Genomic DNA, 25,871 nt, shown 5'->3' on the forward strand with positions numbered 1-25,871 from the left:
AAAAGGTGGAGGAGGAAGAGATTTTCCTTTGCGCAGGCGCTGCCTATTTGTTTGTTACCCAGTCGGGTTGCCATAACAACCAATCTGGTACGAAATCACAGGCAACACACAGCAAGGACATCCATTTGAGCAAACGTGGCTTTTTGTAACTGGCCAGACATGGTCTGAAAGGTCAGTTGTATTTCTGTCAGGTCCTGATTATAGACAGTATATAAAGAGGCCCTTATATGTTTTAACGAGAAGTTAAATGCAAGAGTGGAGAGAGGTACAGGTAGGCAGGAACATCGGGGGAACAATGATATTATGTTTAATTCCTCTCTAGAATCTGTATTACTAATCTGTAATGAAGATATTATGACCTGGGACAAGTGGAAAGCTAAATGTGTCAAGGTGAAAACTGGATTACAGGATTACCATTTGTTTGCATATCTGATGTGTCCAACCGTTTGTTGTTCATAAACTAGAATTAAAATGTTTACTTTAAATGTTTATTTACAGATGAGAAGTCAGTGATTCACTCTGTATTCTTTGATTAAAGCAATTAGATTGAGAAGTGTAGCTTTGTTAATGCCTCACATACATATCATTGCTAGAAATGCCAACACACTTTATACAGTCCCTACACCCTAAAACAAACAAAAGTAGACAAAGGTAGATAGACTATTTATTTTATATATACTCTGAAAAGGTTGAATATAACATCTTATCTCTTTTTCCCAACCCATCCTTTCTTTCTTCATCTTCAGCTATGTGTCTATTACAAGTGTTGTTGGAACATTATGTTCATTGTCTTGTAAAAACTAAATAAAATTTGTTTTCTTCAGCATATTGTCATATTTTGGTTATTATTCCATCTCTAAAGCAACTACTAATAACTTACTGTAATAACTTACCATACACAAATAAGCTGCACAATACGAGAATATTAACTAAAACACATAACATGAAAGATAAATGAAATAATCGACACTCAGACATTTTCATGACTCTCTCCTTCAGCTGAGAGGTTGAATACACCACTCACTGACCTGTCATTTTCTCACTGCTTCCAATTTAAAAACCAAACTCATGGGTGCTGTCAAGGAAACGTTGCTAGTTTTCACCTGCACTATGCTCTGAGAGGTGACATGTCATTAAAGGTGTGAAACATATCTGTCAGGTTCAAGAGAATCAAGGAAAAGAGATTAATTTATGGTCTACAAGGTTTGCTTTATTGCATTTCAAAGGGAAAAGGATCAGTGCAAAGCTAAAGGGTCCAGTTAAGTGCATTTTAAGACAGTCGTACAGTCAATTGGCCAGTGGATTACCAGGTGTTTGCTTCTTCATTCTGTCACTGTTAACTATGTTCACACATGTAGCAATATACCGGAATGATTTTCTATTTCAGCGTGTTGACCTCCATCTCAGCCAAAGGTAGTGTTGTTCCAGGCCACGTTGGCTGCATCCATGTCTACAAAGTTAATATAAATCCTGAAATAGACCCAAAGAGAAATAGGTTAATGAGATTGGACATTAACAGTGAGCAAGGTATGCAAGATACAGGAGAGTCAAGAATCTCTGTGTTTCTGTTACCATGCTGCCTTCACTCATCAAAGTGTGTGTGGTGAATGCACTGGTCCACATGTGTGTGTGTTTGCTACCTGTCAGGAGAGATGCCCAGGTGTTTGTTGAGGAGTCCACACAGGAGTTTGGAGTACTGCTTGTTGTGAGCACCGCTGATCTTGCCGATGCTGTGGAGAGAGCAGAGTGCACAGGGGTCTCCCTTTCCTCCAAACATCATCATTTGGTCAGGGTTGATGTGCACAGCTATATACTGGAACACAAAAGACAGAAACACAAATGCGATGTCAGGATCGTAGCTGTTTCTGAGGTTGAATGTAACATTAGTTTCAGCATTATAAAGGCAGGCATAAGAATACCTCCAAGTAGTGAAGTCCTAAATCCCCAATTCCCACACTACACCACACCCTGAAGAAATTTTTGACAAATCACCAAAAAAAGATAGCTGCAAATTTTAAAAATCATTTTAAGATTGTTTGTTTTATTATTTTCATTATTGTGACTTTTTAACTTTCAGCATAATTTTAACATTTCTAACCTAAAAACAATAAAATTTAAAGATGTTTAGTCTCAAAACCACCATGTCATTACAGAATCTCATCTGCTTGTTGATATCCCCAGCTTCCAATAAATAATATCTTCAGTGGTAATTATCGTTTGACTATTATTAAGGTACAGCTAGGCCTAGGTGTGAAGTTGAACTTTATTAATTTTGAACCGATAGACGCCTCGCGCAAGTGTGATGTGAGAACGTGAGGCCTGAACTGCATACACACTGAGAGTGGCCATCAGTGATGTAGTATTTTTATGTATCAGTATCCGTTTGTATGACCTGATAGATTTTAACCTGTGGGTTCAGTGGCCTGATCAATCATCAACCCAGACAAACTCTCTCCAAATAACAGTCAAGACTGTGTTTGCATAACCGAACATGACTCCAGCCTTATTCATTCAATAAAGAGACATGTCTATTTTTATCTGCAGTTAAACGGAGATCGGTGTTCAGTAGCTGGTCGTGTCGCATTCAGCAGAGCTAAATCTATCACGATGTTCCGCGATGAGAAGAAATAAGACGGAAGTCGTTTTCGTTTTGACAGATTCTGCAGGACTGAGCGCGACCCCGGCCTACCTGTGCAGGTTTGCCCATAGCTTTGGCCAGCTCCTCCGTGGCCTCAGACAGCAAGGCCGCGGGCACATCACTCTTGGCCACGTTAGTGGTCACCACAAACATCGGCATGATTACTCCTTTTTGATACACGCTTTCTCCCGGTCACACGCCGAAGATGCTGGGAGTCTTGCTCACACAGACGGAAGTGCAGACTGGAGACTTGTCTTCTTCTTTTAGACACTGTGCAACCGTGTGACAAGATGACCACAGCGCCCCCATCAACCCCCTGGCAGACACACACCGTCGACGACACTCGCTAAACACGATACCTACCGAATGGAAGATGCGTTTTTTTATATCATTAGTTCTTTATTTCGTTGGCCCCATCGTTTACACCAGATTAAGCATAAAGCGGTGAGTGAAATCTGAGTGCGTGCTCTTTCCAGGGTGCGGCTGTTCTTGAGTGTAGGGTAATTACGGTAGTGGGCATGCGCATTGTTGCCAGGCATCGTTAAGCAGTGCTGAAGGAGGCGAGAAGGAAAACAGTGGCTGGGGGAGAGAGGGCAGAAGTTGGATGGCGCTTTCCTTTGTCGCCGTGTCTCAGCGTTCACAAACAACCGTCCGAGCTTATCCGTGATCCGTGAAATCGCACCGTCTGTCGCCGTTTCGCGTCTGAGTCAGTCCTTCGGATTTCATCTAAGAAACGGTGTGTATTCAGAGCTAAATTAGCCAGGTTGCTAGCACATTCACTTTAAAACCTTACGGAGGCTGCTGCTCCTCTCTTACTTGAACGTTACTGGATGTCGATCAATAATACAAGTTTCCCAAGAAGCTAACCTGACGCAGGTTATACATTTGGTATTTATTAAACTTAAATACCACCGTTGTAGTTTTTAAATAACCCGCTATTATATATTCTTTAATTAAATGGTAACAGAGATGGAATAAACATTATGTTACAGTGTGACACTTTACTGTCGAGATATAGCTAGCTAGTACCGACAGATAAAGTTAATTTTTCTAATTGACATTGATGATATGGGTCTAGATTGGACATATTTATTGGCTATAGCTGCCCAATCGATCAGACAATGTGAAACTTCTGTAATCCAAGTAGGAAAACTGGGCTACATGTAATCCTGCTCATGTCAATAGCATAACCTGTCACTGAATAAACCACCATCAGGTCCGCTCCCATCCCGAGCCCCCCGCCCCCGGCCACGATGATGGAGGAGTCGGTGACCACGTTCGAGACCCACCTGACGGCTGTCATGGACAGTCTGATCCGAGCCTCGGTCTGCGAGATCACCAAACTCTTCCAGGATACGGTGAACGACTACCTGGTGGAGCTGTCCCTCAACAGGAAAGAGAACGAGGCTCTCAAACTGCGGCTGAGGCTCACCGAGAACAAGCTGAGAACCGAGCGCATGTACGGGATGGGCTGGGCTGCCAACCGCCGCAACGCTGGGCTGGCGACGGAGGAAGGAGCCGGAGGGCGGCAGAAACGAAAAGTTGAGGTGACCCGTAAGTATTTCTAATGACTCTAGGGTGGCTTCTCCTATCAAACGAGGAGGCTTACATCACCTTTAGTTTGTGGCCCACGTAAAGCTACCATTACAGTTAAATGACAGCTTTCTTAAACATCCTACATATTTCAGTTTGATTGCATTTTATTTAAATGTGAGAGTCAGGGCTTTTGCTATGCAGTCAGGGCTTATGTGAAGACGCACTTGTTTTGTTGGAAACCATCTGGCAAGAGCTGATCTCTCCCTCCCTCCTTCCTCTCTCCCTCCCTCCTCCTCCCTTCCTCCTCCGCCTCCTCTTCATGATCGCTCCCTCTGTCCTTCACCTCCCCCTCTCCTCTCTCTCTCTCTCTCTCTCTCCCCGCTGCATTCTGTCCCTCCCACTCCTCTGTGCTTTTGAGCACTCCCTCCCTCCCTCCCTCCCTTCCTGCCTTGCTCCTCTCCCTCCCCCCACCTCCTTCACTTCTCTGTCTCTCTCCAACTCTTACCTCCTCCCCTTCCCGCTCCTCTCTCCTTCACGCCCTCTCCTCCTTTCCTCTCTCCCCGCCCCCACCTCCTCCTGCTCTGTTCTCTCCTTCATCACGTTGCACACACACTCTCCCCCTCTCTCCCGCCTTCCCTCCCCCACCTCCTCCATTCCACTCCTCTCCCGCTCCTCTCCGCCACCACCATAATTACACACTCCCTCTTCACTTCCACTTCTCCTCTCTCTGTCTGTCTCTCTCTCTCTCTCTCTCTCTCAATCTCCTCTTTTCACCTCTCCATCCTCCCCCTCTACCCTCTTCTCCTCCTCTTCCTCCACTGCTGGCCCCCAACAACTCCCTCTCCCCTCTGTCTCTCCCTCCTCTCCTCCCTGTCACGTGTTTTTTTTTCTCCTTTCCGCTCTCTTCTCTGTCCTTCTATGCCCCCTCTCTCCTCACTCGTTCATCACACTCACTTCTCCTCCCTCTGCTCCCTCTCCTCTCTCCCTTCCCCCCAACCTCCCCTCTGTTCCTCTTCTCCTCTGCCTCACAAATCCCCTCCTCCTCATCATCTCCCACTTCTCCACCCTCCTCTCTCCTTCATCTCTCTCTCCTGGCCTTCTAATCATCTCCTCCCACTTATCTCTCTCCCCTCATATTTCATTCGCTCTCCTTCCTGTCTCCCTGCACCCCCCCCCCCCCCACACACACACACACACACACACACGCACACTTTCTCCTTCCTCTCTCAACCTCCCTCCCACCCTTCCTTCATCTCCTTCTCTTCTCCACAGGAGGCAAGTCAAAGAAGGGCCCGGCAGCAGCCTATGGCAAAGGCTGGCCTGGAGGTGTGTGGGAGGAAGGAGGAGGTGGAGGCGGTGGCAGCAGCGGCAGCAGCAGCAGCGGCGGCGGCGGCAGTAGTGGTGGCGGGGGAGGAGGAGGAGGAGGAGGAGGAAGTGGAGGAGCTGTGGGGATGGTAGCAGGAGCAGGAGGAAGAGGGGGGAAGGAGGCCAGGGAGATGTACCTCATCCAGTTCCCCGGGGATGAAGAGGATGAGGGAGGGATGGTGGAGGACGAGGAAGGGGAGGGCAGCCTCAGCGGTGAGGGGGAGGAGACGGCCAACATCAAAGAGGAGGTGAGGGAGAAGTGCTTTCTCAGAGGAGGAGGAGTAGGAGGAGAAAGTGGCACAGCATCTCTGCACTGCTCAGGAGCTTCATATGGAATGAGAAAGAACGTAGACAAGAAAAAAAGAGAGCGATAGCAGAGGGAGACAGAGAGAGTTTTGCTTGTGTTTTTCAGCCATCAAATCGCTGCAGAGATGTAGTGGATAAAGGGAAGGCTATTGATTTGATATTTAGCTTCCAGAGGAGTCCGTTGAGTGGGGCTCTCCACATCTCAAGTGCAACAAGCTTTTAGGTAGAAATCCTACTGGTGGAGGTGAAAAGCTGTTTGCTATTCCACCACATGAACAAGTGGCAGGGCACAGATCCACTCTTCACTTCTCTTCTGTATTTGAATATTCAAAGCATGATGAAAGTGTTATTAGCCTCCCTGTAAATTCTTTCAAGGTGTTTTGCCAGCCACTAAAACAGATTTTAAGAAATACAGCAGGCATTTAGGTTTATTCTCAGGTGCTTTCTAAATATATGAATTGGTGGGGTCATGGTGTATGGCAACGACAAGTGTTGCATCCAAGTTTCAAGCCATTATGAAAAATATAGATAAAAATATTTATAAAAAATATATGAATTTAACAATAAACAGTGTATTCTGCCTGGATTCAGTTGTTCTTCCCTTAACTCCCAGTGTTTCTTTATGCAGTTTGCTCCAACAGAGGGCTATCAACCCGCCTCTCTCCGGCTAATCAAGGAGGCTTTGAAGATGGACCCGCCCACCCAGAACCTCCACACCAGCTCCAGAGCCCAAAGCGAAGGTAATGAGCCCAGGGCACTCTGATTGAGGGAGGGGATGTTAGTGAAATGCACAGAGACCAACAGTTTGAAAGAAGGTGGAAATGATTGCTCATGCCAGCTCTCTCCCTCTCTCCCCCTCACATCTCTCCTCCTCCTCCTCCCTCTTGTCTCTTCTCAGGAGACCTGTCAGACCATCCGCCGACCCTCCATCCAGGAGAGCAAGAGGAGGAAGACTGGGAGGTGGGTTCAGCAGAGCAGTCAGAGGGCGGCATGACCATGGATGAGCTGAGGGGCCTGGAGTCTGCGCTGAGGGCCGAGAGAGGCCGCGAACAAGCTGCCATGACGGCTTCCCAGCCTGTCAGCCCTGACTCAGCGGTAGTGCGAGGCAGCGAGATTGGCTTGGCCCCGAAGTACATAGGCCTTGATGGTATGGAGCAGGATGGAGAACTGGAACCTCAGCCGCCCACGCTGCAGAGAGAAGACCACGTAGGGCAAGTCAGAGTGAAGGACAGCGTGAGGGCTGGAGTCGCTGGGGGAGCGGAGCTGAGGTTAGGCTGGTCAAAGAAGCAGAGAGAGGGCGACTCGGGCACAGTTATGACTGGAGAGGATGTGGTGGAGCAGGGAGAGGCAGAACACCTGCCCCACTTGTCTGCTCCTGGGAGCGTCGGGGAGAGCGGAGGGGAAGAGGAGGGTGGCGGGGACCTGCTCCACTTCTGCCCACAGTGTGGAGGAGGCTTCACCTTAGAGGCTGAACTGGAGGAGCACCCCTGTCCACTAGGGGGCGCCCATTTACAGAACAGTGGAGCAGAGGACAGTCTCTTCCCTTGTGCCCACTGTGGCAACACATTCAGCCATGCCTGGGCTCTTAAGAACCACGAGTGTGCCTGTGCCGCAGAGCGGCCACACTGCTGCGAGATCTGCGGGAAGCGCTTCACACACTCACGCTCGCTGGAACGGCATCATCTGGTACACACGGGCGAGAGGCCGCACCGGTGCCCACAGTGCGGACGCAGCTTCAGTCGTCTCGGCAACTTGGAGCGGCACCAGCGCATCCACACCGGTGAACGTCCATACGGATGTGAAGCGTGTGGGAAACGCTTCAGTCGCGTGGAGTACTTAAAGAGACACCAACTCATACACAACAGTGAAAAGGCAACACTCCAGTGCTCCAACTGTGGAAGAGGATTTAGTGATGTGGAGCAGCTGAAAAACCACCAGTGTTTTTAGACCCTGTCCCTCAAATCTCTGACAGAGCTGGAAAGAAGAAAGAGCTGGTTCTTAATTGACTGTGGTAGAATTTAGGTGATGAATGTGACTGGTACTCGCTCATTTTACTCTCAATGATTTACCTTTCTTACACTTTGACAGGATGAGAAGTTAAACTCACTCTAAGATAAAGAAGCAGATGTGTGTGTGTGTGGATGATTTTTGTTTAGTAAATAAAGAATCAGATGGTCAAAGTTGAGAGGAAGACAACTGTATATGGTGTTTCTCTGTGGGAGAAATAAAATCAGTCTCAGACGTCCAGCTGTTTTAATTGGAGGTGTTCTCATTTGTATGTACAAAGCTTGTACTTATTTATGATGATCAATAAATTGTACATTTTTATCTTTTTATCAGTAATTGACTCATGTTAAATCTGAACTAAGGCCTTGTTTTTCTCTGACAATATAACTGACAGCTCAGTGTTTTGTATGTTTGTGTTTTGATCATATCATTAAGAAATAAATATTTCAAGTCATCAGATGCTCTTCACACATTTTTTATTGGATAATCATGGGGTTAGTGAACATGTTACAAGATGACACTGATCAGGATTATAAGATCATATTCATCACAAATATTCATTTCAAACCATCATGAGACAGTGTGATATTTAAATGAAACATTTATTCAGCAGTGAAGCACTGGACACATGAGAAGCCTGGTTAAGACACAGAGACTCTGAGCAGGTAAGTTAACAACTGACTTCTGCTAAAGCTTGTCACTCCTTGTTACTTACACAGCCCTTCAAACAGTGTGATTTCTGTATTGAACCTTTTACGCAGGATACCCTCCAACTCTTTCAAATCCATCTGCTTCACATCATAACCACGTCTATTCTCCGGCGCATTGGGATCCTTTGTCACAATTTCATTGTTACTGTCAGGGTCATTTCTTCCCACTGCAGCATGTGTGGGGAAAAACTGCCTCTGAAGCTCAGGAAGGTTGGGATTGTATGATGGGCAGCAGTAGGCAGACCACATGTACTCAGGAACAACCACCCTGTTATTGATCATGTGTTGTCCATTCTCATAAGGCATGACTCCAGTGATCACATACATCTCCCCTGTGCAGTGAGCGAGTCTTCCCAACACCTCGTTCTCCAGACCACCCCAGACGACATTATTGGAGCCTAGCCTCTGAGGAACAATGTTTGTCAAGGTAAAGGTGGCCTCTACATCGTCCACTGTATTCTGGTGTCCGGCGGCGTTGAGATGGCCCCTGGTGTGGAGGGGAGCCGCTGTGTAGTCTTCATCCATTGCCTGGCTCTCCCTCACATTTTGGTCATCAACTGGGAAGGGTTTCATGTATTGTTTGTCTTTTGAATTTGCCAGCTAATTAACAAAGAGAGAAGAAGATATTACGTCTTTATTACAGAACCATAAATATATCAACTCTGCAGTCAAAACTGGACTTGTGCAAATTAAACTAATTCATGGGATTTATTGGACACCTGCAAAACATTAAACAGAGGCTGTGAATATTATATTAATGTAAATTGTTTCCCTTAAATTGGCTGATTGATTGTGCATGCTTATATATTTCTACTGCTGGATGTGACCTTTCCTTTGTTACCTCACCAGATAAAAATGTGTATTTTATGTATCTACAGTTTTAATGAAATGTTACCTAATTTTCTCCTAATTGGACTGAGTGGGTCACTTGATATTTGCCTTTTTAAATGTCAGCTGTTCTTTCATCCTTATTTATTTGCAGAAGACCAAATAGTTTCTAGGATTGTCTCAAAGTATTAGGATACTGGAACATATTAAAACATTCACTTCTTTTATGAGTTAAATGGTTTATACATATCACTAACCAGCACTTCTTTATCTCCATGCACTTTGCCTTATCTAATAGATTTAGTATTCAGACTTACATCATATTTAAATACATGTATCTTTTGCTAATCCTAAAATTATAATGTGACATTCAATAAAAAATCACTATGAATGAGTTATATTTTGATGGGTCATGTTCTGACAAAATGAAAGCAGTGTAAAAAAGACGGCAGTATACTGGTACTTTTATTCTTTTCTTTTTGTTTCTATCGTTATTTATTTTTGCATCTTTGACCTCTAACTGCTTCTTGGAACTATACAATGACAGTACTTTTGCTTGCATACAGTTTTTTGCAACTCTGCCCACCACATCTTACCTGTGGTTCATAATACCAGGTTTCCCGTCCGGGTGGCTGACCTTGTCCCCTGAGTATGTACGCAGAGTACAGTGGTGCACGATTAGCACGGTTGTACAGGGTGGCAAAGCGGAAGTCTTTGTTGTAGAACTGGCATATTGGCTGCAAATGATGATTAGGATCAGGGAAACCTGTTGGTGGAGTTTTCTTATAAAAGAACTTCTTGCAATCTGAAAAGTTTTTGCCCGCTAGCTTTCCACAGACCAGACCACCAAACCAGGGCAGGAGAAGAAGCAGAACTCCAGCTGAGAATCGCAGCATCTTCCTTTGAGACATCACTGCACAACAGAGCAGAGAGCTGATGATTTGTACCTGTGATGGAGAAAGAGATGTCTGTTAGACAGTGAACACAGTTTGTTGAAGACCTCCTCTCAGACAAGTCTCTTCTAAATAGTCTTACCTAGAAGTTTTCCTCCACGTTGATCACCAGAGCTGATTTCTGAGCAGATGAATGCTCTGAACTCACACAGCTCTCGAGTTAAATACTCCTCGTTCAGTCTCTGGGGGCGGCACATAGCTGTACTCTTCTCCTCTGCCTTTGCATATCTAACATATTAGATTTGTGTTAAACCTCACTGTCAAGTCATTTCACTGTGTTCCAGATGTATAATAAAATAACTGTGAGATAAAATAAAAGCCAGCTGAAGTGACAGGATAGAGCATTTAGAATTACAGAGCAGATATACGTGAGGATCATTTTCCTGGAGTAAATAAGAAAAGATAAATTCTCAGAGCAGACAGCTGACAGCTGTGTAGGGACCAAAACACTGGACCTCAAAATTTAAATGGTTGAGAAATTAGTTAAGAGTTGGCTCTGTGGCCATGGTGGTAAAGGGCTAGGGAATGTGTCATGTCCCCATAAAGATAGGTGTACAAGAATGTGCAGTAAATGTGTGTGTGTGTGTGTGTGTGTGTGTGTGTGTGTGTGTGTGTGTGTGTGTGTGTGTGTGTGTGTGCGCGCGTGTGTGTGCATGTTTGCCCTGCAAACAGACAGCTGTCCCAGGTGAAAAAGGAATATACTTAAATTGCACTTTGTGGCCTATTTATGTACTTATCACATTTTAATTGTACTCTACTGCGTGCATATTAATACTGAGTAATACTTTTAGAAATGCTGCTATTTGCAGTATATTTTCATTTACCTGTGATAAAATGGAGCAACTCTATGTACCTTTAGTGTAAGCTAAATGCACTTAAATTTCATTGAAAATACCCTTTGTGCTGTACTTGATGGACAGTTTGAGCATATTTTAAGGTTCACATAAATGTGTTCCCTGCAATAGCATATCAGTTCATCATTAATTTATTACCAGTATAATCCAAGACCCGCTTTTAGTATATTAAAAATGTGTTTTATAGTTTTAGAAAACTATTCTCTGTGACAGTAACTCATTATTGCTGCATTAAAAATACTGTGCAAAATTCCCTTACTACTCTTTGCTTCTGTTCTGTCAGCATAGTCAAATTATGTTCAACCAGAGTCATTCAATTGTGTTTTAGATGTATAATAAAATAACTATGAGAATCATAAAAGCCAAATGAAGTGACAGGGCGGCCAGAGTACAGGACAGAGTTAAACATACTTTTGAATAAAAGAGCAGATATTTGCGCGGTGTCTCGTACGAACATTTTCCTTGGGTAAATAAAAGAAGGGAAATTTCCAAAATTGGCAAAAGCCATAAAATCCTTCTCAATGAGCCACTGTCCCTTAATCCTCTCTTTGAACGGTTATCCAAAGGTCATCAATAAAATTTGCAATTTTAAAGTGTGTGTGTGTGCACAGAGAGAGAGAGAAATAAAGAGACATCTGATACTGTTGTGCTGGGGAAAAAAATGTCTGTTGGAGACTGTAAAGATGGACTTTGTTTGCAGAGCTTTTCTCAGACAAATAACTGTTGCACAAAATAATCTCATTACTGTTTTCTTCAAGGTGAGTACAGCTATGCATTTATAGGCTGCATATCCTTCTGACAAAATAATAAAATCTCTGTCAGACAATCTGCCTTTTTATTTGGAGGACCTCTATTTTTCTATATACAATACGCTGGTACTTACACTGCCCAGGAAACAGACATGTTTCCCAGTGCATGCTGGGATTGAGATGGTCCCCGGTGTAGCCAGAGCTCTGGATTGTGGATTGGAAAAGGCTGCATATCTGGGTTGGATTTGTGAGACAGAAGCTTGAAAAGAGAGAGAAGGAGATGCCACTTTTTTAAAGTTTTTTGCTGCGTCATTGAGTTTAATGGGTGTGTGAGTGTTTCTATGTTTCTGATGTGTAAACAGGTGTGTGACTGATTCAGTCACCTGGTCGGAAAAGAAATAGAAATAAAATAAGTAAATAATACAGTGCTGCGAGACTGAATTCTTCTATATTCATTTGAGAGAGACTGCTTCTGCTTAAATGTAACAACAAAAACTGCATTCACAAGAAGTCACACACTGACCCCAACTGCACATTATTTAACACACTGTATTTTTCATTTACCATCATGACCTTACAAACCAAGTGGCATTGGGCTGTTTGCCATCTGCAGGGCAGAGTGTGTATTACTACATTAAAAAGTAGCAGGGCACAGTTCCACTATTCATTCAAACACAGTGTGTCTCATCAAGTCAATTCAGTGTGTTGAAGATAAATGATAAATCATGCAAAGACTTACAGCCACACTTTGATAGCAATGTTAATTGAGTTCATTTAGAGTGAACCAGCTCTGTTGCAGTATGTCCATCTCCAACAATGTTCTCTGCTCAGCGTTTCCCCCTGATCAGGCCACTCGTGCAGATGCTGCATGGCTGGAAGGTGAAGACAGGTTAAGGTGTCTGTCTGGGATTATTATAGAATAATAAGAAAACTAACAATATCAAAAATATTCTTTTCTTGGAAAATAAGACCAACATACATAGGGCCATACCTCAACAGAACAGTATGCCATGTTTTTCTAAACTGTCTACATGCAAAAGTGTGTCTGTGCTGTTTTCCTGCTGCTGAACTGAGTGTGTACACAAATGTTCACAATGTGACGTGTGCAACCATTTTGTTTGGATGTGTTGGTATTGTATTGATAAAGTTATTGATGATGCTGAATAAACATTTCAGTGCACTCATGTTGTTTTAATGTAAAATCATGGAGTTAGTTATTGAACATGTTACAAGAAGGAACAATATTTGTTTTACAAAATCCTGATCATTTGAAAAAATTAATTTCAGTCATCATGAGATAATCATCATATCCTGGTTCATCAAACTCTGATCTCACTCAGTAATTAAAGAGACAGTTAAGGAGCGAGGGAATGAAATCTTTGTAACTTGTTGATTCTGAGCAGACAGTATGTGGTGACTCCTGCATTTGATTTTAACAAGGAACTAAAGCTTTTCCACTTTGTTTCTGACACTGCCCAGCAAACAGACTGATGGGCATGGCCAGCCTTTGTCTCAGGATGCCCTCTAGAGTCTCTAAAGACATCTGCTTCACATCATAGCCTCGCACTGAGGCCTTCACCTTGACATTAATTGGCACAATCTCCTCTCCACTGCTGCGGTCATTTCTTCCCACTGCAGCATGTGTGGGGAAAAATGGCTGCTCAGACTCAGGAAGGTCAGATCTGTATGATGGGCAGCAGTAGGCAGACCACATGTACTCAGGAACAGACACCCTGTTGTTAATCCAGCGTGATCCAGACTCATAAGGCATGGCCCCAGTGATCACATACATCGGCCCCTCGCAGAAAGCCTCGAATCTTTCCAGCACCTTACTCTCCAGACGGCTCCAAGGGCCAGAGTTGGAGCCCGCCCGCTGAGGGACAATGTTAGTCAGAGTGAAGGTGGCCTCACGGTCCTCTTTTGTCTTCTGGTGCATGCTGGGATTGAGATGGCCTTTGGTGAAGTTGGAATTCTTGTAGTCCTGAAGCACCGCCTGGCTCTCCATCACATTCTGGTCCACGGGAGTACGGAAAGGTTTCATCTCTGAGCTGGCACGGGAAAACGCCAACTGAAAGAAAGAAAGATGAGTGTTTTGCTGCTTATTGATGCCACAGTTTGGAGGAGGGTTCTTACACTTCTGCTTGAAGTTGGTGGCAAAAAACCTTCCTTGTGGTAACGACACTCTGACCACAGTGACACTTCAGTTTAAGCGGAAATTCTATAGAACAGCTTCTCATGTTGCCTTGAATTTCTGTGCATTTCTGTGTGAAGACTGTGTAATCTTCTGTGAGTGAGTCTTTAAAGGAAATTGCTCTTAAACATCACACACTGTCTTTCTACTCACCTGTGGCTCATACATCCAAATGCTGTTGGGCCGTTTGCCATCTGCAGGGCTGAGTATGTACGCAGAGTACAGTGGTGTGCGATACTGGCGGTGATACAGGCTGGCAAAGTGGTACTGGTTTTTGTAGCGCTGGCATATTGGCTGGTATCCAGATGCACTGATGCCCTGCGGTGGAGTTTTCTCATAGAAGAAATCCAGGCACTGGGAGAAGTCGCTGCTGATCTCACCGAGGACCAAGCCACCAAACCAGGACAGGAGAAGAAGCGGAGCTCCCGTGGAGAAACGCAGCATCTTCCTTTGAGACATCCTGCACAACAGAGCAGCAGGCAGGAATGAGATGTCAGACACAGACTTCCTCTAGAGCTGCGTTTCCTTTGTGTCCATTCAGCGTCTGGAGTATAGGTGCTTGTGAGCTGTCACTGGGTTTTCCTCTTATATATACTGACAGCAGGAACCCCGTGGGTGACAGTTTTAACCCACCCCCAACCCCTGTTCGCTATCAAACTTCCCCCACTAACCAGCAGTCAGGCTGTCTTCTGAGAAACAATGGCTCTACAAATCCTTTTTTTTTTTTAAAAGATCAGTCAGCTGAAGTAAAGACCATCTTGTTTCAAGTCATCAATCTTTTGGTGATTTTGGACCCCAAAACCTGCAGATATCTTCTCTGTCACACCACTCATGTAGGTCTGCTGGCACAGGAGACAGTCAGACAAGAGTAAAACACCTGTGGTAAATGTTACAGGAACTGACGGTGCAGTTTCTGGTTTCTGGCGGTTGTGGAGGTTGTTGTTGTCTGTGTTCTCTACGTCTCCTCCAGGACCAGGTTTTCAAGCCTGAAACCAGCTGAGGTGATGCTTCATCTCTGTGCAGAGCGTGTACCCTCCAGCTTTCTCACACTTTGTCTAAAAAGATGAGACGTCAGGAGAATTAGAGGTGCGAAAAAAAACATGGGTAACTTGCATGACACAGATGCTTGAGGTGCAGAGAACAGTAGTCCTGCATTTTTTCAGTACTGTCCTAAATTGCTTCCAGGAGTTGATTAAGGCAACTTCGGATGTTTACTGGCAACAAGTCTCTTTCCAGTTTCTGTGTGATCTTACATTCTTGTCTCACCGAAACTCTGAAAGATATAAAAAGCTTGATATACTGAACATTGTACTTCCGCTATTTCTTAACTGCAATTTTACAAAAAGTCTGTGGCTTCTTTATTTCGTTATGTGCTTTATGTGTTGGTGGGAAAATCCTCCTGTGGACAGGACATAAATATGGGGGGGAAACCAAAGTGATGTACATCACAAATAAAGGCCATGAGGTACCTAAAGGGTTGATGAGTTGACAGATAATACCAATACTTGTTTTGAGTGTCAATAATGTCGTGAATAGATGAAAAAATCAATCTGTCTCACATTAGGTCACGTTCTGGGCTCATAAACACTCCTTTTAGTGACTGCACTCTTTCTCTGCTGTTGTTGGGAGTGGGTCAGATTAAAAATCCTCAGTAGAAGACTCATCTTAACATCTCCACCTCCTTCTCAAAAACAGGATATTTATACATTTATTTGTGATTTGTAAATCTGATTAGTTTCTCCTGGAGGTGGAAGTCAGATTTTTTTTTCTTTTTTTTCAATACACCATGCCTGCCAGGATTATTTTCTGGATTTTCTGGAGACATTTATAGTATGAATTTGTAGGAAAACACATTTTCTTAGCATAAACAATACAAAAGTGTGCTAGACTTGCTGCCTGAGGAGAAATTGCAGGATTTGATCAGGAGTAAAAAGAGCACTAACTAAACAAATCTTGAAATTTGTCCTTGAGATGAAGGTGATAGACTGTACATTATGGCCCTCTAGTGAGCAGAGAGAGACATGACTATCTGGGACACAGACACTGATCATGGCCAGGTGAGTCAAACTGGTTGGACTGTGAGTAATAACGCTGTGTTTACAGTCACTGGTGATGAGTCGTAACCTGTGGATGGCCAGGAATTACCATGGCTTTTTGTTTCCACATAGAGGAGAGCTGCTGAGTCTTACTTACAGTGACGTCCTCTGTGTCAGCAGGTTTCCCTTCTTCTTTTTGTTTTGTGTTACTGACTCAGAGACTGCAGGGTGTGTTTTGGAACTTACATTGAACACCTGTCTGAAATAAGTCTGTACATTAGTTAAAGCACAATGAATGAGCCCTTACTCCTTATATGAAAGTTGAGGCAATAAACACAGTATACAGAAGTAGTTATATTGATAACAACTGTGACTGTTGTTTGCTTTAAGTATAAATCAGTAAAGCTAATCAGGTGCAGAAATTGTTACTAATATGTTTATTAATGGCTTATAAATCATTTATACTGCTTTATAGAACAAGTTATCAGCCAGGCTGTGATTATTGTTCTTCCTCCTCCAGCATTCCACTTGATTTTTCTTTTAATTCATTAACAGGATTCCTCCTATGGATCATATGACCTCTGATCTTCTGGATCAACTTGGTGACATTTACAGCTGCAGACTTCGAGTAGTGACAGTGCTTATCAATAGCTTGTTCCTACTATAAATACTAACTTTATAAGAGCGTTTTAGTGAGGCTATATGTCTCTCCGTGTCTCCTCATCAGGGTGACTACAGATGGCTTCATTACCTTAGTGCGATAACATTGTATCAGACTGCTTCTTATGTTTCCTGTCTTTCTAAGAAAAGCCTGTTTAGCTCCTGGCACATTAAGACCGTGCGCGCTGTCTGACACGTTCATCTCGGCTGCACGGAGCCTGTTGCTGCACGCCCTCTGTCTCTTCCGTGAAAACATTTGCTCCGCCGTCGGCCTCAGACCACTCCCTCTCTCGTTGTGAACGGAAGAGCAGCCCAGTCTTTACTTGTCACAGTGTTGCCACCAGACGGTTTTTTTTCCTTCTTCAGGATTATGAGTTGGGCCGAGAATGGCGGAGGCCAGCGCACTTGAGGAGCTCCAGTCGGAGCTGACCTGCCCGGTGTGTTTGGAGCTGTTCCGTGACCCGGTGATCCTCGAGTGCGGACACCACTTTTGCCAGGTGTGCATCATCCAGTGCTGGGAAGCCAAGGCGGACGAGCTGTCGAACTGCCCGAAGTGTAGAAAGTCGTGCGCGCGCAAACTGCGACCCAACTCGCTCCTGTGCAACGTCGTGGACAGCGTGCGCAGAGCCCGGACCATGGACACGGCCGCGGGGTTAATCGGGTGGCACCCGGAAGGCGCGCCGGAGGAGCCGGAGGAACGGGAGCGCGGGTCCAGCATGACCAGCGTGACCTCGTCCATCGGGCACTGGCCGCACCTGGGCATGGATATGTGCGAGGAGCATGAGGAGAAGCTGAAGCTTTACTGCGAGGACGACCAGCTCCCCATCTGTCTGGTGTGCGGCATGTCCCGAGACCACAAGACCCACAACGTTATACCTATCATCGAGGCTTTTGAAAACTACAGGGTACTGTCTCATGAGTTCAGACACGTTTCTTTCTGATAGCCTCCAGTCAGTTTACACCCAGTCTGTCTCATTTGACAGGTTAACGACCAAAACCTTAAATCACACCACCTTATTCAGTTTGCAGCTTTACAACTCATTTCTGTTTGATATTTGGTAATAGTTGGAGCTGCAAGATAAAATTTGGACTTAAGTTTTAGGGAGTGCCACACTCCACCATGCTCATTTAACACTCCTCTCCTTGTTCCAGTAGGAAATGCTCTTCAGGTTTGACAAACTTTCCTAAAAGTCCAATCAAAACTTGGCTATTAATACTTGATTTCTAATAAACCACAGCTGCTCTGGTGTTAACAGTCAGGGCTTTCACAACATGTTAGTTGTTTTTGAAAGCAGACTCCCTTTTTTTTCCTCAGCAGCCTCTGGGTACCTAGTGTTTTGACTGGAATTCAGCAGGTCAGTGTGAGCTCTTCTAACCCCACTGCACTTTCAACCTCGCAGCTCACCATCACCAGTTTTTGTTTGGAGGCCCTCTCAGTGTATTTTAACGGTGCTGAATTCCCACTTTGTTTGAATGTGTGCGTCAGAGAGTTCAGTTGAGGAAAGTCGGGCATCATATGACTCCCGTTAAAGATGTTGTTGTTCAGAGAGCGGCACCAATCAAATTAACTGTTCATTTAACTATAATCCAGTTTACTGACCCCTGCTTTCTAACCATGTTTTTCATGTGACCGTCTATTTTTGCTGCCCACCAACAGGACAAGCTCTCTGTGGCCCTGGAGAGGGTTCAGCTACAGACAGAGGAGGCCACGCTCTTCCAAAAACAGACAAATGAAAAGATCCTCTTCATTAAGGTATCAAGATATGTCTGTGTTTGTTTGTGTATCTGTTTCTGTGTGAAGCATTGTGAAAGAACATTTTCTGAATGTAACCCTCACAAAGAAATACTTGTGTGTGTGTGAATAGAACCTGAAATTCTGGTAGCTAGGCAACATTCACCTGCATTCCTCCACCTGTACCTGTCTGGCAGACGTGAATAATGGCTGAGTCCTAATTATGACCGGTGGTGACACAACAGGTTGTTACTCAGCGTCGCTCGTCAAACGTGGCGATCCCCATGTTTTGCAAATGGTCTGCAGCTGAAATACAATAGGTGGTTCATAAACATTAGAACACGTCATGGCATGTTTGTCTTTCTCACGGTCATATTTTTTCGACAGGCGGACAAACAGAAACACACACATATACACACATATGTACAAAATGTACAAGTGTACAAAAAGACGGCATGTTACACAACCTCACAGGAACAGATAACGGCAGACAGAATTTAGGGTCGCTTTTACTACCACTTCAGCATTCACCTCAAACAGAGGTCCCTGTGTGTTTGTGTGTGTGTTAAACTGAGATATGAGCGTAGAGTGGAGCGTTTCTGCAGCAGCAGATAACTACAAACTGTCTACTACAAACTGTCTTTTTCTCTCTTGTCTGTCTGTCTGTCTGTTTGAGTGTGTGTGTCTTCCTGTCTGTCCTGTTTGACCCAGTTTATGTGCACACTCACAGATTTTCACTTCTCTGTTTCAGTCAGTATGGCAGGATGTGGGTGAGCAAGGTTGACAGGAAGTTTGTCAATTTGTCTTTTCCTGCAGAGTTTTCTCTCTGTATCATGTTTGTATAAGGATAAAGATGCACATCTGTTTAGCTGCCACATCCAGAGGCACGGTACATGCTCTATGAATAATAATTATTCAACTAAAAAATAAAATACTTGATACTGTTACAGTTTGTAGATGTCAGTCAGTGTCATTGCAACATGTCTGAAAGATCAGCAAAGCCGGTGATTCACTCACTTTTAAGTTGTCCATCTGTCCGTCCCATTTTCATGAGCACAATATCTCAGGAACACCCTGAGATACACATTATCTGAGTCTGGACAGACATGGAAGTAAACTACTTGATTGGCTGATGATGACACTTACTGGATAAAAGTAGGTTGTGATCCTTTTTATTACTCTTGCTAACTGATTGAACATTCACACAGATTTCCAGCAGAATTACTTCTTGCAGAAATACCTCAGAAAAAGAAACAATGTAATACACAGTTTATATGTTGAAAAAAATTCTGTTGCTTTGCCTTCAAATTGCAAAACTCTCAGTAGAGAACTTGTCCTCGCTGACCGCGGCCCTCCCTCTGTTGCAGGAGCGAGCAGGAGACCTGGAGGAGATGGTCTCTGCAGAGTTTGGCCGTCTGAGGGAGTTCCTTCTCGAGGAGGAGGAGCGCATCAAGGAGAAACTGCAGAGGCAGAAAGAAGAGAAGCTCAACCAGCTGGAGGGGGCACTCACTCAGGCGACGGAGCAAATCAGCCAACTGGAGAGTACGGCCGACCAGCTTCGCCTCAAGCTGAGGGAGGAGGAAAACCCGGAGCAGCTCAAGGTGAGAGGGAAGAGGGAGGACAGGAGGAGGAGAATGAATGGATGATTCACACACCTTTCTTTTAACCTAGACGGGAAAAAGTATCAGTTGCGTGAAAAAACAAATTCCAAAGAGCAATGTCTAAAAGCGCAGTGACAGAGAAATTATCTGCATGTTTCAGCAGAGACTGAAGTGTTTTGTAATCACAGACCTGTTGTGATCTGCTCTATTTCAGGGAATCAAAGATTTCATTGGAGGGTGAGTATCATCTTTATCATAACACGATCATTTAATGGCCGTGATTTCTTACTGAATCACTCATTAATTTTCCTGTAACCTCCCCTTCTTTCTCTATGTGACTGTCTAAATCAGCTGGAAATTGTGTTTTGTTTTGCAATTACCTTTAAGCCCTGAAACAGGATGTGAGGACATGATCATGGTTTAGTGAGTCATCTTTGTCACACATTATCGTGCCAACGAGTGGTCCATATGAAGCGCGTCTAACTGTTTAAGACAGCACAGTTAAAAAAAACAAAAAACTTTCTAGATCAAAAACTCTATAGTATATAACTCTATAACCTCAATGCTAACAGTTACACCTTTTATTTATATATTTTGACTTGCATTAAAATGTATATATTTTACATTGGTATGCAGTTGCTTGACACTTGTGAAAAGACTTTTCTTCTAATTTGTATCCAAAAAAGAAGCCACAAAAATATGTTTAAAAAAAATAAGGAGGATTTCTTTCCTTCTTGTATTGCAAATTGTTGGCTTTATATTATTCTTTTTTTTTTCTTTCTGTCTCAGGGCTGAGAGCTTGTTTGAGCGCCCTCCAGAGGTGGCCACTGATCTGCAGGCAGGAGAGTTTCTGGGACCTCTGCAGTACAGGACCTGGAGGAAAATGAGCTCCATTTTCCAGCCAGGTACATAAACAAACACACCATCCAAACACCCGCTGTACAAGAGTGATTTATTATTCCTCTCCTCCTCCACAAAGCTGAGGAGCTTCTAAGAGACGGATTAAAGAAGAGCAGGCAAAATTGATGCAGCAGAGGCCGAATATATATCCTGACTTTTAGTCCCTTGCGTTGGTTAAGCTCCACAAACACTGGATCTTACTGCAACACAATAGCATCTTTTGATTCACCTCCTTGTCTGGTAAATACCTACTTTCAAACCACGCCTAAAGTTTGTTATGTGGGCTTTCTGTCAAAAATGTATCAGCTCCAAACTCAAGCAGAGGTACCACTCAGAGCCACTGGAGTAGATCTCTCTTACTCAGTTTTATGTGGAGTATAAAGTAGTGTAGAATGTAAAATACCTTAAATGTCAAAAGTTTCACTTATAACACTTACAGTATAAGAACAACTTTCTTATCAGCTGTCATCAGGTTCATTACTTTACAAAGAACTTGAAGCCAAAAAGAGTTTAACGAAATGTTGCTGTTGTTTTGACCACATTCCTTTCTCTGTTGTCAGTTTTCTCACTGACTTCATAAATTGACTTGTTAATTCAGTGAAGTTCCTTTTGCATTAATGTTTAGTCAAGTATCAACCTGCTGTTTCTGGATGACTTGGACGACAGTGAGTTTCAAATGTGACTGTACCTGAAACCAGTCTGTTGCTGGACTGAAATCAGGTGTGCAAAGGCTTGTTTTGGGTCTTTCAGGTCATTTACCAATGACATGTCATCATACACTGTTGTTGATTCTGTAACACTAGACACAGGGTCTAGATTAAGTGGTGGATTAACCCTCTGGAGTTACATCGCAGTTTTCTGTCTTGACGCAGTATATCATTTATATTTCATCTGTATCCATGTAGCTGATGCTCTTATCTAGCTCGTCTTACACCAATTGAGCGGGTAGGCATTCAGTGTCTTGTTGAAGGTCACCGCTGTGTTTACGGCGAATGACCTCAGTCTTACTTGGGTCTTTCTCTGTAAACATATCTTTGTTGTTGTATTTCTCCACTTCTAACTCTTTTTCTTGTCCTCCAAGGCGTCACAGCAGTGACCCTCAACCCGGACACAGCCTACCCGTGCTTGTGGGTTTCCCCGTGTCGGACCAGCGTCCAGGTGGGCAAACTCCAGCCCAACCTGCCCAACAACCCGGAGCGCTTCACCCGCTACAACATCGTCCTGGGCTCTGAAGCCTTCTCCTCTGGCAGACACTACTGGGAGGTAGACGTGGGCTCCAAGACTGCGTGGGGTCTGGGCGTGGCCACTGCTTCTGTCAACAGGAAGGAGGAGATCAGCCTCTGCCCAGATGACGGTTTCTGGACCCTTGTGAAGAGGGACAACGGCAATGGCACCAGTGAGTACGAAGCATGCACCGACTCGGAGGACAGCTTATTATATCCCTCCGAACCCCCCAGGAAGGGTGGGGGTCTATCTGGACTACGGTCGTGGTGAAGTGGCGTTTTACGATGCTGGAAACATGAGCCACCTCTTCACCTTCTATGATGCTAAATTCAAAGAGCCCGTTTTCCCGTACTTTAATCCCTGGCCGATTATCAACGGACACAACCGGGAGCCGCTCACCATAGTAACACCACATTGGGGATAGATGCCCTTTTTATCACAGGACTGATGTTCTGCATCATCAGTTTTAGAATAAAACTGCAAAGGAGATTCAGGGGCTAATGACCTCAGATGGACTCATTCATTAGCTTTCACACATTCTTGTTATAAAGACTTTACTTATTTAATGATATGGTGATGGTGAACATGCAGGTAATGATAATATTCTTGGACTGGAAATATGTGGATGAAACTACTATACGACACTTTAAAGGATAAATGTTGTCAACATTCCCATGAAAAGACCAAAACAACAGTGAATTTATCCTACTAACAAGTATTCTCTGCGTTGCCAAAACCTGATATAACTTTTTCCTCAATTCAGTAGACATTCATTGTTGTTCAAAAGCTTTTTAACATAATGAGCCACACTGTTGCTCTGGATGACATGCTCTGTCATTATGAACACACACACACACACACACACACACACTGTAGTTTTGATTAAATCCCACTAACACCCTGTTGTTACTCACTAAAGCACCAAATATGTATTCATCCACTGGTGAAAATAGTCCCATAAAAAAACTTGCTATTTCCCCCTTATTTACATTTTCTGTATAATCTACTCCTGTAGAAATTAATGGTGCTTGGAGCTAGCAGCCTAAATAAGTACTGAGAGGTATACCAGCATGTTATTGGTTTTAGTCTTTTCCAAAGGATTTGTTGACACTAAGAAAAATATAGACCATCCTTTAAGATCCTTTAAGACTTTGGTTTTGAATTCATGAGAAAAATGCATAAGGCATGTTGCTTGTAAAAGATGTAATCAAAGACTTTACTGGTAGAGTCTTGGCAAAAAAGATTTTAAAATTTTATTAATAATGTTTCCTCAATATCTTACTGCATGTTTTGAAGCAATATCTAACAATATAACATAACATAACATAACATGATATATTTTTGCTGTTTTTATGTATCTTATCCTGTTATTGTGATTACATAGTACATCTAAAGCAATGATGCATATAACTGATCTGAAATTTAAAATTATGACCTCTATAAGTGAACACTTCTCACCTCACTCCACCATCACATTTGTCCAACACTACACCTCTAAAATGTGATTTACATATATTTTCACTGTGTTTATTTTATTTTTTTTTTGCATCCAAGTTAAGATCAGAGTGAACACTGTCTAAATATTTGGCATGAGAGTTTAATAATATGATTAAATTTCCCACCTGAACTTGTTGTTGGTTGTTGACTCCACCAGAGGGTGCTCAAAACTAACTCTGAATGCAGCATCACTGTGAGGCTCAGTGGTCCTCATAATGCAGCACTGAGCTTTTATGAACCACAGGAAGGCCAAGCTAAAGCAAATGCAGCCTACTCAAAGAATTCATCTCAAGTACTGATGCAGAATCTTTTTTAAAAACATTTTTTTTATGTTTTCCAGTCAAGCCAAATCTTTTTCTGGTCCAATATCACAAATCACACATTTACCTGAAGGGATTTTTACAATCTGTATAAAACACTCTGTTCCTTATCCTTAGGATAAAGAACTTAGGAGATCAGATTAGGGGATCAGTTTACAATATAGGAAGTGACAATATTATAGATTAATTTTAAACATATCTGAAGAATATGGATCCAGGAGGACATCAACCAACCTCCAGGTACAGACAGGACCTGATCCATACAATCTCTTCTCCCTCATGAGGACTAAGATGACAGACTATACAAACAAAACTCAAGTCAAAACTCTAACACAGCGTTCACAGAGATGAGAGAGAGACATGACGAGAGGCTGAATCTCCTGGAGGACAAAGGTACAGATCTAAAAAGGTCTGGAAATGAGGCACAGACTGCCATGAGAGAGAGAGAGAGAGAGAGAGGTCACAGGATGTCAGAGAGGAGTTGTTTCAGCACATTTTTACCTACTTTCTTTTTTATTGTCAGACAATTGAAACATGTCACGAGAGCAACATAAAAATGTGACTAAATCAGTGGCAACAAGAGCAAACAAGGTCACCTCACACCACAGGCATAGAGTTAAAAAAAACATTTAAAAAAATCCTGTTTCACACAAAACCTGAAGCTTTTACTTATAATAGTGTGTGCTAAGGCTGTAAAGAACAGTTTCTAAGGATAATCAGTTGATTAGCTGTCGCTTCACTGTGCTTGAGTTTGGTGTTTACCTGTCACGGATACTCGCACAGTGTTCCTTTTTCACTGTCCAGTTAAGCAAGATTAATGAGTTCACCTCGTGCCAGTTGAGCAATTTGGTAATCTGTGACTACTATTACGAACGAATAAGTAATGAGAAAGAGTCTGACCCGAATAAAACGTACCTGTTATCCATGTCATCTGCCTATACATTAACCATAGGCCGCTGGTTTTAAGTCTGTGTCTGTCAGGGTTATGTCCAGTCTGACCCCTCCCTCCCTTAACTGATCTGTAATTAGATATTATTGCGGGCTGATCAACATGCTGTAACACAAGCCTTCACTTCTACATTACTGCTCAGCGGCCACTCCTTTTGTCATTCACCCCTGTCTTTCATTGGTTTCAGGGAGTGTCAAGGTGAAAGATAAGTCAGAGATGGATGGAGTTCTCCTGAAGTAGAAAACTTTTTTTTGCCACTTTCTTTAAGAAAATCTATTTTTTCCATCCCTCATTTCTCTTTTCATCTTATTCATTAATCCTTCATCTTCCCCTCTCTGAGATGACTGCTCTGTTCCCAAAATACAAACCCTATTTTTAACCCTCAGTGCCTGTAACTTAGCTTTTCTGTAATGGATCTCTTTTCTGCCTCCGCTCAAGAATTTGCCTCTCCCCTCCCATCAATAATCAATGAGGAGAGGGGCTGAAGAAAGACAGAGAGGCAACTGAAAGACGGGGTTGAAGTGAATAATGGAAACCTCATTAGGAAACTGGAGAGAAGTCAAGCTATACATCGTCCCCCAGTCTGGAGAATATACACTATCAGGGTTTCGGTTTTAAAGCGAAATGTTTAATGCAGGTTAACGGGAGATGTGTGGAGAGAAAGCAGGAGAGGCAGAGGTGGAGGGAGATTTCAGTGGAGGCAGTTAAGGGCAAAACAGGGGGAAAGGTGAGACGCTTTATCAGCTCAAAGCTGCCAAACACCTGCCAACGTCCCCATTTTTTTTTCTATTGGAAGGATGGAGAGAGAGGGGGGA

General features: G+C 43.5%; 5 protein-coding genes across 5 annotated transcripts; 2 read left to right on the forward strand and 3 right to left on the reverse strand.

The window, feature by feature from the left end:
- Positions 1-1,188: 1,188 nt before the first annotated feature.
- On the reverse strand, positions 1,189-2,912 carry mif (macrophage migration inhibitory factor). Its single transcript, XM_018679919.2, has 3 exons — positions 2,690-2,912; positions 1,641-1,813; positions 1,189-1,470 (listed from the first exon to the last, which is right to left on the reverse strand). Exons 1-3 carry the CDS (start codon positions 2,795-2,797, stop codon positions 1,404-1,406), a joined length of 348 nt encoding a protein of 115 aa, XP_018535435.1. The 5' UTR covers positions 2,798-2,912; the 3' UTR covers positions 1,189-1,403.
- A 145-nt stretch (positions 2,913-3,057) lies between these two features.
- On the forward strand, positions 3,058-8,309 carry si:dkeyp-121d2.7 (zinc finger protein 696). Its single transcript, XM_018679920.2, has 5 exons — positions 3,058-3,374; positions 3,855-4,192; positions 5,447-5,787; positions 6,474-6,585; positions 6,744-8,309. The coding sequence occupies exons 2-5, from the start codon at positions 3,892-3,894 to the stop codon at positions 7,790-7,792; spliced, it is 1,803 nt and encodes a 600-aa protein (XP_018535436.2). The 5' UTR covers positions 3,058-3,374; positions 3,855-3,891; the 3' UTR covers positions 7,793-8,309.
- Positions 8,310-8,311: 2 nt separating this feature from the next.
- On the reverse strand, positions 8,312-10,565 carry LOC108885539 (endonuclease domain-containing 1 protein). Its single transcript, XM_018679921.2, has 3 exons — positions 10,426-10,565; positions 9,987-10,337; positions 8,312-9,162 (listed from the first exon to the last, which is right to left on the reverse strand). Exons 2-3 carry the CDS (start codon positions 10,299-10,301, stop codon positions 8,560-8,562), a joined length of 918 nt encoding a protein of 305 aa, XP_018535437.1. The 5' UTR covers positions 10,302-10,337; positions 10,426-10,565; the 3' UTR covers positions 8,312-8,559.
- A 1,929-nt stretch (positions 10,566-12,494) lies between these two features.
- Positions 12,495-14,759, reverse strand: LOC108885541 (endonuclease domain-containing 1 protein). Its single transcript, XM_018679923.2, has 2 exons — positions 14,291-14,759; positions 12,495-14,014 (listed from the first exon to the last, which is right to left on the reverse strand). The coding sequence occupies exons 1-2, from the start codon at positions 14,594-14,596 to the stop codon at positions 13,379-13,381; spliced, it is 942 nt and encodes a 313-aa protein (XP_018535439.1). The 5' UTR covers positions 14,597-14,759; the 3' UTR covers positions 12,495-13,378.
- A 2,243-nt stretch (positions 14,760-17,002) lies between these two features.
- On the forward strand, positions 17,003-23,917 carry LOC108885540 (zinc-binding protein A33-like). Its single transcript, XM_018679922.2, is given in 7 exon segments — positions 17,003-17,738; positions 18,491-18,586; positions 19,933-20,166; positions 20,381-20,403; positions 20,956-21,071; positions 22,148-22,524; positions 22,526-23,917. Coding segments are annotated over 7 exon segments (1,554 nt in total). The 5' UTR covers positions 17,003-17,219; the 3' UTR covers positions 22,715-23,917.
- The last annotated feature ends 1,954 nt before the right edge of the window (positions 23,918-25,871 follow it).

Source organism: Lates calcarifer, linkage group LG8 (genome assembly GCF_001640805.2).
Source record: "Lates calcarifer isolate ASB-BC8 linkage group LG8, TLL_Latcal_v3, whole genome shotgun sequence".
NCBI classification, from domain to species: domain Eukaryota; kingdom Metazoa; phylum Chordata; class Actinopteri; family Centropomidae; genus Lates; species Lates calcarifer.

Bases quoted from the DNA above. Each gene is read 5' to 3' on its own strand.
- si:dkeyp-121d2.7 (XM_018679920.2), top strand. From the start codon at position 3,892: ATGATGGAGGAGTCGGTGACCACGTTCGAGACCCACCTGACGGCTGTC. The intron at 5,788-6,473 runs GTGAGGGAGAAG...TTCTTTATGCAG, and splicing joins CGGCCAACATCAAAGAGGAG to TTTGCTCCAACAGAGGGCTA. The intron at 6,586-6,743 runs GTAATGAGCCCA...GTCTCTTCTCAG, and splicing joins CTCCAGAGCCCAAAGCGAAG to GAGACCTGTCAGACCATCCG.
- LOC108885539 (XM_018679921.2), bottom strand. From the start codon at position 10,301: ATGTCTCAAAGGAAGATGCTGCGATTCTCAGCTGGAGTTCTGCTTCTT. The intron at 9,163-9,986 runs GTAAGATGTGGT...TTTGTTAATTAG, and splicing joins CCTGGTATTATGAACCACAG to CTGGCAAATTCAAAAGACAA.
- mif (XM_018679919.2), bottom strand. From the start codon at position 2,797: ATGCCGATGTTTGTGGTGACCACTAACGTGGCCAAGAGTGATGTGCCC. The intron at 1,814-2,689 runs GTAGGCCGGGGT...TTTGTGTTCCAG, and splicing joins CTATGGGCAAACCTGCACAG to TATATAGCTGTGCACATCAA. The intron at 1,471-1,640 runs GTAGCAAACACA...GGTCTATTTCAG, and splicing joins CTGGGCATCTCTCCTGACAG to GATTTATATTAACTTTGTAG.
- LOC108885541 (XM_018679923.2), bottom strand. From the start codon at position 14,596: ATGTCTCAAAGGAAGATGCTGCGTTTCTCCACGGGAGCTCCGCTTCTT. The intron at 14,015-14,290 runs GTGAGTAGAAAG...TCTTTCTTTCAG, and splicing joins TTTGGATGTATGAGCCACAG to TTGGCGTTTTCCCGTGCCAG.